Raw genomic sequence first — 12,814 nt, 5'->3', positions numbered from 1 at the left:
AATATCAAAAATTTAAAAATACTAAATTTAGTAAAAATATAATAAACTTTTAAATTAAAAAAATAGGGCTTCCCTGGTGGCACAGTGGTTGAGAGTCCGCCTGCCGATGCAGGGGACGCAGGTTTATGCCCCGGTCCAGGAAGATCCCACATGCCGCGGAGTGGCTAGGCCCGTGAGCCATGGCCGCTGAGCCTGCGCGTCCAGAGACTGTGCTCCGCAACGGGAGAGGCCACAACAGTGAGAGGCCCGCATACCACAAAATATATATATATATATATATATATTTTTTTTTTTTTTGCTGCGGAGCAACTAAGCTCGTGCACCACAAGTACTGAGCCTGCACTCCAGAGCCCACGCACCACAACCACTGAGCCCCCATACCACAACTACTGAAGCCCGCGCGCCTAGAGCCCGTGCTCCGCAACCAGAGAAGCCACCTCAATGAGAAGCCCGTGCACCGCAACAAAGAGTAGCCCCCGCTCGCCGCAACTAAAGAAAGCCTGCACGCAGCAACAAAGACCCAATGCAGCCAAATAAATAAATTTAAAAAATATATATATTCAGACAAGTGTACACAATTATAGTACATCAAAACACCATTTACAATGGTAAAAAGTTGTAAATGACCCTACTGTGTAACAATAAAGAAATAGTTCACTCAAAAAAAATATATATTTTAATCTTAGATATGATACTGGTACATCACTACAAGCAAATACTGCTTTAAATATTTTGCCATTTTGTACATGGCCAGAAAGTGTAGTCTCTGTACCCAGTGCTGTGATGGAAAGTGCTTAACGACCAGCTAGCTCTCAAGCAAGTGTGTGTACGTGTGCGTGTGTACACATGTGGTTGTATGTACATTTATTATATATTTTAATACAGACTGAAATAGAAGATGTATAATATACAACACACAGTTAATAAGATATATATAATGCTATTATAAACTCTATGTAGTCAATATACTCTCAGAGAATGCTTTCACTAATTTTTGCCAAACTATTGTATCCATAGGTCATCTACCACTGAAAATGAGGAAAAAGTGAAGTATGGATATGAACGTTGGTTAATTTTTGTTCAAGTTATCTATTCTGATAATAGAATTATTATCATTCTGATAACAGTAATCAAACACTGAAAGATGATTTCCTCAATATTTTTGTGCTATTCATAATGTAAAGACTAAAGATACAACACATTTTTAAGCTTTAATCTGCATTGACAGTCTAGAGCAGGATTCAAAAACTTTTCCTTAAAGGGCCAGATAGTAAATAATTTTAGACTTGTGGGTCGTACAGTCTATCACAACCACTCTATCTGCCACTGGAGTGTGAAAGTGGCCATATACAATATATAAATGAATGGGAAAGGTTGTATTCCAATAAAACTTTATTTACAAAAACAGGCAGCCAGACAGATTTGGGATATGGTCTATAGTTTGCCAACTTCTGGTCTTGATAATCCACAAAACAATAAATCAAGCCCTGATTTGTAGTTTGCCAATTTATGTGGTGTAAATACTCCCATCATGGCTCCTTTCAAGTCGACATAACATTAGTGAACATTAATGAATATAACATGAGTAGCACACATTGGTATTTCCACTAAACAGATACAAATAGGTATAATCTTAAAAGCACAGATAATAGTAAAATGTAAAAATAATTAGGAAATGACATTTGAGTATTTACTACCATAATTTGTCTAATCATGTTGAATAATTTAATTTTTAATATGGCTGTTTAACAAATGTGCCACAAAATTCCTGAAAATTTATTGGGGTGGCCAAAAAGTTCGTTCAGGTTTTTCCATAACATCTTGTAACAATCGGTTCTTGCAAGCCTTTACTAGCCAGCTCCAGCACACCTCTGTGTCTATGTTTAATAAAGTTCAAATCTCTTTCTGTCACCTCTAACTTTAAACACTTTAATGGTACTCCACAGATCTTGCGATAACAGGTTCTTTTACTGGTGTCCAAGATTCTATATGATTTGGCTCCCTATTTACTGCTCTAGCTTTATATCTCACCAGTATTCCTCACCACACACTTCCCTCCAACTAGAATGAACTTCCTCAGTTCAAGCAAAAACCTATTGTTCCTTTTCACTTTTGCTCTTTACATGTGCTATTCCCTTTGTCTAGTGAACTCTGCTGCCTTTCCTTGACTACTTCCTACATATCCTTAAGGTCTCAGCTTAATCATTCCTTAGTTAGCTTTGCTTGAACCATAACCGTAACACTAAATGCCCATTATAGTATTCTATATACCTCCTCAATCATAGCACTACTCATACTGCATTGTAATGGTGTGTTTGTCTATATCCTTTGCTAAGAGAAAGCCCCTTGAGGACAGTGATCTCTCTCCAACAGCCAGCACTACCTTGCAACCATGTGAGTGGGACGCCTAAAAAACCTCATCCTTTAGCTTTAGCGAAGCCTTTAGATGACTGTAGCCTCATGAGACTCTCAATCAGAACCACTTGATTAAACTGCTCCTGAATTTCTGATCCACAGAAACCCTGGGATATTAGTGGTTACTGCTATTTTAAGCCACTAAGTTTTAGAGGTAATTTGTTAAATAGCAATAGATAACTAATACATTTATACTCTACAAATTTTAACATTGTATAAAAATATTATATCCATCAAGTAAAAAAACAAAAATTTGGGCATCAGTTTTCTCCCAATCTTCCCCCTCTCCAATCCAATCACCAAGTCTCTACAAAAATACTGAACTCATCTACTCTGCTTTAGTACCACTGCCAACACCTGAGTCCAGGCTAGCAACTCTGTCTTGTATTCAATACTATTACCTGATGATCTCATATCAAATCCCTCTCCAACCCCGCCTCAAATCCATCTCCACACACAGTGGCACGTGTGTTCTTTTAAAAAATAATTACAGGGCTTCCCTGGTGGCACAGTGGTTGAGAATCTGCCTGCCAATGCAGGGACACGGGTTCGGGCCCTGGTCTGGGAAGATCCCACATGCCGCGGAGCAACTAAGCCCATGAGCCACAACTACTGAGTCTGCGCATCTGGAGCTTGTGCTCTGCAACAAGAGAGGCCGCACAGTGAGAGGCCCGCGCACCGCGATGAAGAGTGGCCCCCACTCGCCGCAATTAGAGAAAGCCCTCGCACAGAAACGAAGACCCAACACAGCCAAAAATAAAATAAAAATTTAAAAAGCTAAAAACAACAAAAAAAATTATATTATATTATATTAATCGCTACAAGCATTATCCCCTAATAAATGCTAAAATTAGTTGCTGAGGGACTTCCCTGGTGGCGCAGTGGTTAAGAATCCACCTGCCAATGCCAGGGACACAGGTTAGATCCCTGATCCGGGAAGATCCCACATGCCGTGGAGCAACTAACCCCGTGTGCCACAACTACTGAGCCTGTGTGCCACAACTACTGAAGCCCACGTGCCTAGAGCCCATGCTCCATAACAAGAGAAGCCACCGCAATGAGAAGCCCATGCACCGCAACGAAGAGTAGCCCCTGCTCGCCACAACTACAGAAAGCCCTCATGCAGCAACAAAGACCCAACGCAGCCATAAATAAATAAATAAAATGAAATAGAATTAGTTGCTGAAACCTTAAGGATATTTGCATAAATTCAAAATAGGTCCTCCAAATACTTATTAATTATTGTCCTACTCTGGTGGTCTTAACACATGCCCACAAGTCCTTTGATACTCTTTCCTTCAGGAATTGTGGCTCAATGACCTTTCCCCCACTCAGACCATTGTCTAGGCTCAGTAACTTGTTTGTAAGGACAGAATATGAGGGGGAAAAAGCTTTGTAGTAGAGAAAGCTGGCAGATAACCAACTTAATCAAATGACCAAAGTCAACACCACTAGATGTAAGATATATCAAGACAGTATGTCCCTGATATGATGCACTGGGAAAGACACTTCATCTCTGTATACTTTCCTAAAATATATAACCTTGGTCAAAGCATGAGAAAACATATGACAATCCCAAACTGAAAGATTTCTACAAAACACCTCACAAGTATTCTTCAATAGTCAAAGTAATGAGAGATAAGAAAACACTGAGAAACTGTTGCAGCTCAAAGAAGAATGAGACACAATGGGGAAATCTAAATAAAGTCTGTAATTTAGTAATAACATTATACCAATGTGCATTTCTTAGTACTGATAAATGCATCATGGTTATGTAATATGTTAAAATTAGGAGGGGCTGATTAAAGGGTATATGGGAACTCTGTACTATCTTTGCCACTTCACTGTAAACATAAAATTACTTCAAAATTAAAAGTAAAAAAACTGAAGCAAATATAGCAAATCAAAAAATATATCATGTTTCTTTCCTGCTTAAGACCTTTTAGTGGCCTCCCACAGCATTTAAGAGTAAAACTCAAACTTGTTACCAAGGCCTATAAAAATCTACACAGTAAGAAGTGGAGTCCTAGCTTACCTCCCTGACTTTATCTCATTCAGCTCTGCATTATACATGAGACTCAGCAACCAAGTTCTTTCCTGCTTTTGGGTCTTGAACTCTGACCCTTTTCATGCAAAGATCTTCCTCCAACTCTTCATATGGCTGCTTCTTTCTTATTCTTCAGGTCCCAGTTCTGCTACCATCTCCTGGCATTCAATCTTACTTGCCACTTCCCCTAACCTCCCACTCTATAGTACATCATTACTAATGATCTTTCCTATTTTTTACTTATTGTCTCACGAAACATTATGCCCACTTTCTCCATTACAGTATCCCCAATGCTTACAAGAAAAACCGACAAATAGAAGACACCCAAATATTTGACAAATATGTTAAGTACTGATAGATGCTGTCATTCTTTAAAGTCTCATAATCTCACCTCTTCCCATCCCTATTTGAAAATCACTGTCTTAGAACATATAAATTATATCTATTTAAAATGAAAAGATTTGGTTACACAATTTGCAAGTAACATGATGAAGAAACTGGTACTATCATGCCCTGCAGGTCAAAGTACAAAATGGTACAACCCTAAGCGGGGTAATTTGACAAAATCTATGAAAGTACAATTGACAAAACAATCAAATTTACAGCAATTTATCCTACAGGAATGTGTAGATATACTTCTATACATCTGAAATTATGTATGTACAAAGTTATTCACTATACACTGCTTGTAGTAGCAAAACACTGGGAACAACCCATGTGCTCATCAATAAGGACCTAGTTAAGTATACTATAGTATATGCATGCAATGGAAAACAATGTACCTTAGTAACTAATGAGGAGATTCTTTAAGCACTGATATTGAAAGCTCTACAAAACATACCACCAAAAAAACCTCAAAAAGTAGAATATATTACTGTTTGCTAACTTTCACATAAGAAAGTGAGGAGAAGAAGTATACACTTTTAATTGTATAAAAGTGTATATTTTTAAAAGTATACATTTTAAATTGTTAGTATCTGCCTAAAAGAAACTCTAAAAGAACTTATCAGAAAATAATAAAAGCAGTTACCTGGGAAAAAAATAAAAGGGTATCTGGTAGGGTCAGGAAGAGACTAAAAGGGGAATGCTTTCATTTATATTTTAGTTTAAAAATATCAAAGCATTATGAAAAAATGTGTAAGTATTAAGCTACTAAAATTTATATGAGGGACTTCCCTGGTGGTCCAGTGGCTAAGACTCTGTGCTCCCAATGCAGGGGGCCCAGGTTCGAACCCTGGTCAGGGAACTAGATCCCACATGCTGCAACCAAAGAGCCCACATGCCGCAGCGAAGATCCCGCATGCGGCAACAAAGACCCCGTGTGCCGCAACAAAGACCCAAGGCAGCCAAATAAATAAATATTTAAAAAATAAATAAGCAAATAAAATGTATATGAAATATAGGCAAGAGGTTTATTTCTTCTTTTTTTCTTCCTATGATTATTCCATATATGCACAGTATTATAATCATAGTATAATACTTCACTCAGCTTTCCTCTTAACATTATTTATTACACAATTTTATGTTTGTATATGCATAGAGAATAGAAAATCTTTCTATAATCTTCAAATTTAGATTTATGTAGGAATCCTACAATCTTATTACTGAAATCCTGAGGGCCAGGTGTGTTACGGAATTTCAGATGTTTTAGACTTTCTAAGAGTAGTAAGGTGCATAAACCAAACATGAGTACTCTCCAGTGGGATCTGAGGCAGCACCCATAATGAAAGAGTATACTCAGTGCTTAACACAATGAAGCAGTGAAGTATAAATACCCACACCAAGTGGGATAAATAAAAGTTATAAATGGCTGTAAATTAATTCAAATCTGGTTTTGCTTCCAAATGGATTTGTGTGAAATCTATGAAAATGTTTAAGTTTCAGTGTTTTGGATTTTCGTATTAGGGGTCTTAGACTTGTACTGTTTCATCTTTAAGTGGGAACATTCAAATTCAGTTATAGAGGGAAAATAACACTAATATTAAAAACAGCATCCTGACATATTTTACATCAATGAAAATAACATGAGCTTTAATAATTACTTATCAGCAAATCATAAGCCATAATCATATAAAACTAAATGAAAATGAATCAGATTTATATAACTGAAGGACTAGTTCCCTTGAAAAAGTTAGGTTTGTTGCTGAATTGTTCCAACATGACAAAATAAAATACGTACACTTAACCAGAATGTACTAGATGCTAGGGTGACAATTAACACTGATCATTCTTGAAATCTGCAAATGGCATTAAAAAGATTGAATAAATCAATATACACCTTAAACATGGGGGAGATCTCAGAGTCAGTATCTGTAACATACTTTACAAAGGTACTAATGAAAAGTTAAAACTAAATAAAATCTCATATCGGTTCTGAAAATTCTGAATCTGAGCCCATTACTTAGATAAATTCAAAGAAAACAATTATTTTCATCAGCAAACTCCCCAAATATTTATTTCCAAAGAATACTGTACTTTGATTAAAAGGTGCTAAGGCATTTGAGGAGCAATATTAAATCCAGTAACAGTGTTAACAACATGTTTAAAGGAAAACTTATACCAATAATAAAAAAGGCTAAATTTAATTCTTTATTAAAAGTAAGTCAGCACAGACACTATAGCACCAAAAAACTCAAACAGATATTAGTATGATAAATCAAATTGATGTAACCTCATGTCACATCATTTTATTTTTAAATTAGTCTAGGGAATTCCCTGGCAGTCCAGTGGTTAGGACTTGGCGCTTTCACTGCTGTGGCCCAGGTTCAATCCCTGGTCCAGGAACTAAGATCCCACAAGCTGCATGATAAGGCCAAAAATAAAAGCCTAGTCACATCCTTCAAGAGGGACTACTCTTATGTCAGTACAAACTTCAGTACTGCCTACAGATTTCTGTCAGTGTAAATTGTAAGAGCCATGCATATTTATTAGGATGTAATTTCATCTCTGGATTTCAGTGACACTGATAAACCACTCAAGCTTCACTCTTGGTTTTTAATGACACCAGAACAAGTTGATGGAATTACAGCTTTATATGTGCCATTGAAAGTCTTATTTCTTATCATAGAATAATAAGGCTGGAATCTTTAAAGGGCATCATTCCTACTATCTCACCATGGAAAGATGGATGTCTAGTTTATTTTTAAAATCCCATTACTTGTCCTCAGTAATCCATTCTAATGTTCACACCACAGTCTTCTCTTTAGTTACTTCACACACACACACACACACACACACACACACACACACAGTCCCTCTCCTTCCACCCCATTTCCCAACCTCCTCTTCTCTCTCACCATTACTATATTGTAAATTTATTTAAGGAAAAAACGTACTTGCATTCAAAAACTTTTCCACCTTTTACGAATCTAAACACTTCACAAGAAATTTAAAAACTGATTAAAATAGCAATGTGAAATGTACACAATTTTCCCAACCCACTGGTACACGCACACCTCTTTTGCTCTCTAGCCAGAAAACATATATCAATATTGACAGCCTGCCAATAAGGTACCAATAAAAGCAGAGTTGCCCCAACCTTTTTAAATTACCTATCTTTTTGGTTGAGACATTAAAAGCTTCGGTTTTAAAGGGTTATGGGTGAAAAGAGATACCAATCTTCAACCACTTGGTTAACTTAATTTCCTGCACTGGCATTTAACCAAGTGGTTGAAAATGAAGTTTCCTGACTGAAATCCACCCAGAGCAAGATGAGCTAACCTGGCCTGAAAGCAACTGCCAAAGTAACTTCAGGAAAAGTAGGAAATAAGACTAGCTTTTTTTTGGTTTTATGATAATGTACTCAATGATGAGACAAAAACAAAAAAAGTATTATTATATTGACAAAAACATAAACTTGCTAAATGATATATTTACCTTGCATTCAATCTCTGCTTGTTTGCGCTTTGCTTCACTTAATTGGGTAAGTAGTCCTTTGTTCTGTGCAGAAAGATACTGCACCTTCTCCTGTAGATTGATCACCTCTTGTTCTGCTCTTCGAAGATGATTACTATTGATCTGGTTCTAATAATTAAAAATATAAAAACTCAGAGTATAGATAAAAGGCCTGAAAAAACATAAATTTCTACCTACGCATATTATGCCTCAACAATATTCTTAATATTATTATTAGTTATAGGCCTATTTTATTCAACAAATAGTTAAATACATTAAAAAAATTATAAAACTGCTTTAAGAATCAAATCATCCAAAAGGATGCATAAGGTTCATATTAGAAATTCTCATTAGAGGTCCACTTACCATTTATACAATAAATATCTATAAACTATAAGGATGTTTACATAGAACTTGTAAGTATTAATTTCTGAAATAGGCAATATGGTATAAAATAGATGTGATACGATGAATTTAACTCCCTTTTCCAGTTCCCAAAAGAAAACACAGACTAATCAAAAGGTATCACCACCACTTACTGGACTGTAAACTTTTTGATGTCACAAAATATATCACATGAACTTCTACATTCCTAAAATATATACAGCACAGTCTGTTTTTATGGAGGATGGACTGGTTTTGAATTCTGGCTTGCTATTTGGTGAGTAAGCAAACTAGTTAATATCTAGTTTCTATTTCCTCATTTGAAAAATGTACATAAAAATACTATCTATTTCTCATTTGGTTATCTTTAGAAATTAAACAAGATAATAATACATGTTAACAGAGCTTAATATATAGTAAGAACTCAATACATGCTAGCTGCTTAGTGTATTATAACTATAGGACATGATAAAAAATAGATCTTTTATTTATTTTTATTGAAGTATATAGTTGATTTACAATGTAGTTTTAGTTTCTGGTGTACAGCAAAGTGACTCAGTTTTTTACATATGTATTCTTTTTCATATTCTTTTCTATTATGGTTTATTACAGCATATTGAATATAGTTCCCTGTGCTGTACAATAGGATCTTGTTTAGATCTTGAATTTACTGACACGAGGCAGTTTTCACATTCAGGCTTGACCCAGCTTGAATTCTCTCAAAGCTAAATTATTCTATTAGAGGCCTGAAAGAAACAGTATGGATTTTCATAAGCAAAGACAGGCAAAATTAGGCTCTTCATTTAACCATTCTTCAACCTTGGTCAAGTTAACTAATGCCATCAAATTATAGTACACTGATAGAACCATAGATATTACTGCTTGTCTTTTAAGGCTGTGTTTTGAGAATTATGTGAGAAAAGTTTATGGAAGGAGTTCTCACCTAATGCCTGAAATTTAAGACATTTAATAAATACTCAGTTGTTACTATTATTAAACCTATTCTATCTCACTCTATGAAGATGATCCTGCCTCCAGTTTTAATTTTAAAATCTGGATCATCCAATAGATTTAAGCTCTAAAACTTTCTACCACTTCCAGGTTTCTTCATCTTCACCACTCATCTTCCTGACTCACAGAAGAAATGCCTCCTTCCTAAGACCATCCTCTATGTCATCCCCTTCTTTCTCACTTTCAATCAATGAACACTGTCTGTCTACAAAATTAAGAGTGAACTTCTTAGTACTGTATTCAAAATGTTCTACAACCTCTTTTTACTGTCTTACCTCCTACCATTAAGACAAATAACTATACTACAGAGGGACACAACTTCAACATAAGCTGCAAAGAATTCCCACAGACAAAACTCCTCCCTACACCCCTGAATACCATTCCACGATCCAAAATTACAAAACAAAACACTCACACATAAACAAAATCCAAGAATTGACTATGAGTGAGAAATGGTAGACAAAAAAATAAATAAATAGCAAGAATAGATTTTTAAGAACTCTAGATAGTAAAATAATCACATAAGGGCTTTATACAAAATAGTTTATGTTTAAAATTATTAGACATAGACATAAAAAGAGGAAGCAAAAACATAAACAAAGAACAGGTCACTGTCAGAAAAGCATTCAGCAAATTTGAAAAATAACCAAATATAATTTTTTAAATTAACAGACACTGATGTTAAAAATTCAATTATGTTGAGACACAGAAAAGAGAATAAGGGGGTATAAAATACACCTATTACGTGTTTCAGGATAAAATATACCTAACAGGTGTTGCAGAAAAAAAAGTGAGACACAATGGCCTTAGAAGATGGTAATAGTTGGGAATCTTTTACAACAACAACAACAACAACAACTACACATGAATCTACAGCTCAGGAAGCACAACTAGTCCCAAACAGGATAAATATCAACATAAATAAAGCCTCATCAAAATACATTATAACAAAACTTAAAAAATGCTAAAGAAAAGAAGAGGCAAATCAAGGGGAAAACTGAGTATCTGTGAAGGCGGAAAGTGAAATATCCAGCAGACATCTCAACAGGAAAAATTGGTAGTGCTTAAAAAAAATTCATCCTATAAAAGTATACTCAGCTAACAACATACAAGAGTGAGAGAAAAGTACATTTATTTTAAGAAAGTGAGAGCGTTTACAACTCATGATCAAAACTGGAAAGAAACTGTTTGATAAAAGTTAAGAAGAGAGCAAAAAATTGGCATGCAGGTAGACAAATCCACAGGAGTACTGACTCCATAAGACAATAATAATGCCTAGGAATTTGGAGATATAAAAAAATGTACAATAATCGTAAGATGTAAGAAGAACACATGGAGTTATTCTAAGGCCCTTATATAGTTTGGAAGAATGACAGAGATAATTACTAACTTTAGACTTTGTTCAGTCAGGCAAGCATTTTCTTCCTTTTTTCTTTCCTTTAGGTAATAAACACTAATAGAAAAGAAAAGGAATTATAAAAGTCAAACTAATAGAAGGAGAAAGAAAACACTAAATCCAATAAAAAGCAAGAAAGGAAGAAAACACATAGAAAGAAAGAAGAAACAGAATACAAAATAAAATAATTTCAAATACATCATAATAAAGACTTTTTGGGGTTCCCTGGTGGCGTAGTGTTTGAGAATCTGCCTGCCAATGCAGGGGACACGGGTTCGAGCCCTGGTCTGGGAAGATCCCACATGCCGCGGAGCAACTAGGCCCGTGAACCACAAGTACTGAACCTGCGTGTCTGGAGCTTGTGCTCCACAACAAGAGAGGCTGCAACAGTGAGAGGCCCGCGCACCGCGATGAAGAGTGGCCCCCGCTCGCCGCAACTAGAGAGAGCCCTCGCACAGAAATGAAGACCCAACACAGCCATAAATAAATAAATAAAATTAAAAAAAAAAAGACTTTTGATTTCTGATTGGGGATATAGAGAATCAGAAAGAACATTGCTTCCACCTCTTCAATTAAAAAAAAAAAAAGCCAGCCAAACTCTAAGTTCATGACTAATGTTGAACCCAGAGAGGTGAGGTCACAGGACAACCAACTACCTCAAAATCTAAGAGACAGGGCAGATGCTGCTAGAAGCTGTTAAGAATAATTCAGCTAGAATAAACATTGAATTGGTGGAGCTCAAGTGTGGGCTGGCTAGAGAGCGTGGAGCCCGTGGGGAGAATAGAGTGCATAAACTCTTATACACTTTTCCCTCATGGACCCCAATAGGTACACACGAAAAAGATTGGTGGGAGTCCTGAGAAAGAGATCTCCATGGTACAGACCGCAGGGATGGGGTGAAACAGCTGTTATGTCAGGGGCACTAATTCTTGCTTATCTCCTCTACAGAACAAAAGGTTTAATCTGCTTGGAGCAGGACAACAAATATTGTTGTCTCTGGGGCATGGGGAATATCAGTGCATCTGGGGAAGGGGCAGGACTATAGCTTGGGGGTAGGACAGGAGCACTAATGAGACCAAACACCCCAGATCCAGGGACATGATGCAGCCTAAGACTGAGGCTTTATCAGAACAATAGGGCAGAAGTGTTCTCTGACCCTCCAATTTCCTGTAACAAGTAACAGTGAAATACTGCTGGGGACTGACCCCCTGAAGTACTGTACGAAGGGAAGACCTAAAGATATTAAGAAAACCCTTTGGCAAACCAACCCCTGATCTAAAAATAAGATATTGCTAGAGGAATTTGAAGCCCGTGGTGCAATGAGGGTAACCACAGAAACAACAAACCTCAAACCAGCCCAACTCCTGACTATATTAACTCAAATCCCCCACATTAAAGACCTAGTAGAAGGAAAGATGTACCCATTTCCAGGCAAGAAACTATTTACCTTAGTCTACTGCTCTACACAAGATACACATCTAGTTTTCAACAAAAAATTACACAGCATAGGAAAAGGTAAAAAACAAAACACTTCCAAGAGACAAAGCAATCAACAGAACCAGCCTCATATATGACACAGATATTGAAATTATCTGACAGGGAATTTAAAATAAGGGCTCTATGGGAAAGGTGAAAAATATGCAACATCAGATAGGTAATATCAGCAA

At 36.3% G+C, this 12,814-nt stretch overlaps 1 protein-coding gene across 7 annotated transcripts in view; it reads right to left on the bottom strand.

Annotated features, from left to right (window-relative positions):
• Positions 1 to 12,814, bottom strand: part of EVI5 (ecotropic viral integration site 5) — a 208,068-nt gene that overhangs the window by 58,509 nt on the left and 136,745 nt on the right. For all 7 annotated transcript variants that reach the window (XM_030868666.3, XM_030868669.3, XM_060302758.2 and 4 more), the window contains one exon: positions 8,339 to 8,485. In XM_030868666.3, coding sequence (XP_030724526.1) covers positions 8,339 to 8,485 — 147 coding nt within the window. The remainder of the gene's footprint in view (positions 1 to 8,338; positions 8,486 to 12,814) is intronic.

Source organism: Globicephala melas, chromosome 1, assembly GCF_963455315.2.
Source record: "Globicephala melas chromosome 1, mGloMel1.2, whole genome shotgun sequence".
In the NCBI taxonomy this organism is placed as follows: domain Eukaryota; kingdom Metazoa; phylum Chordata; class Mammalia; order Artiodactyla; family Delphinidae; genus Globicephala; species Globicephala melas.
Note: the sequence above shows the minus strand (reverse complement) of the source record. Positions and strands in the feature narration are given on the sequence as shown.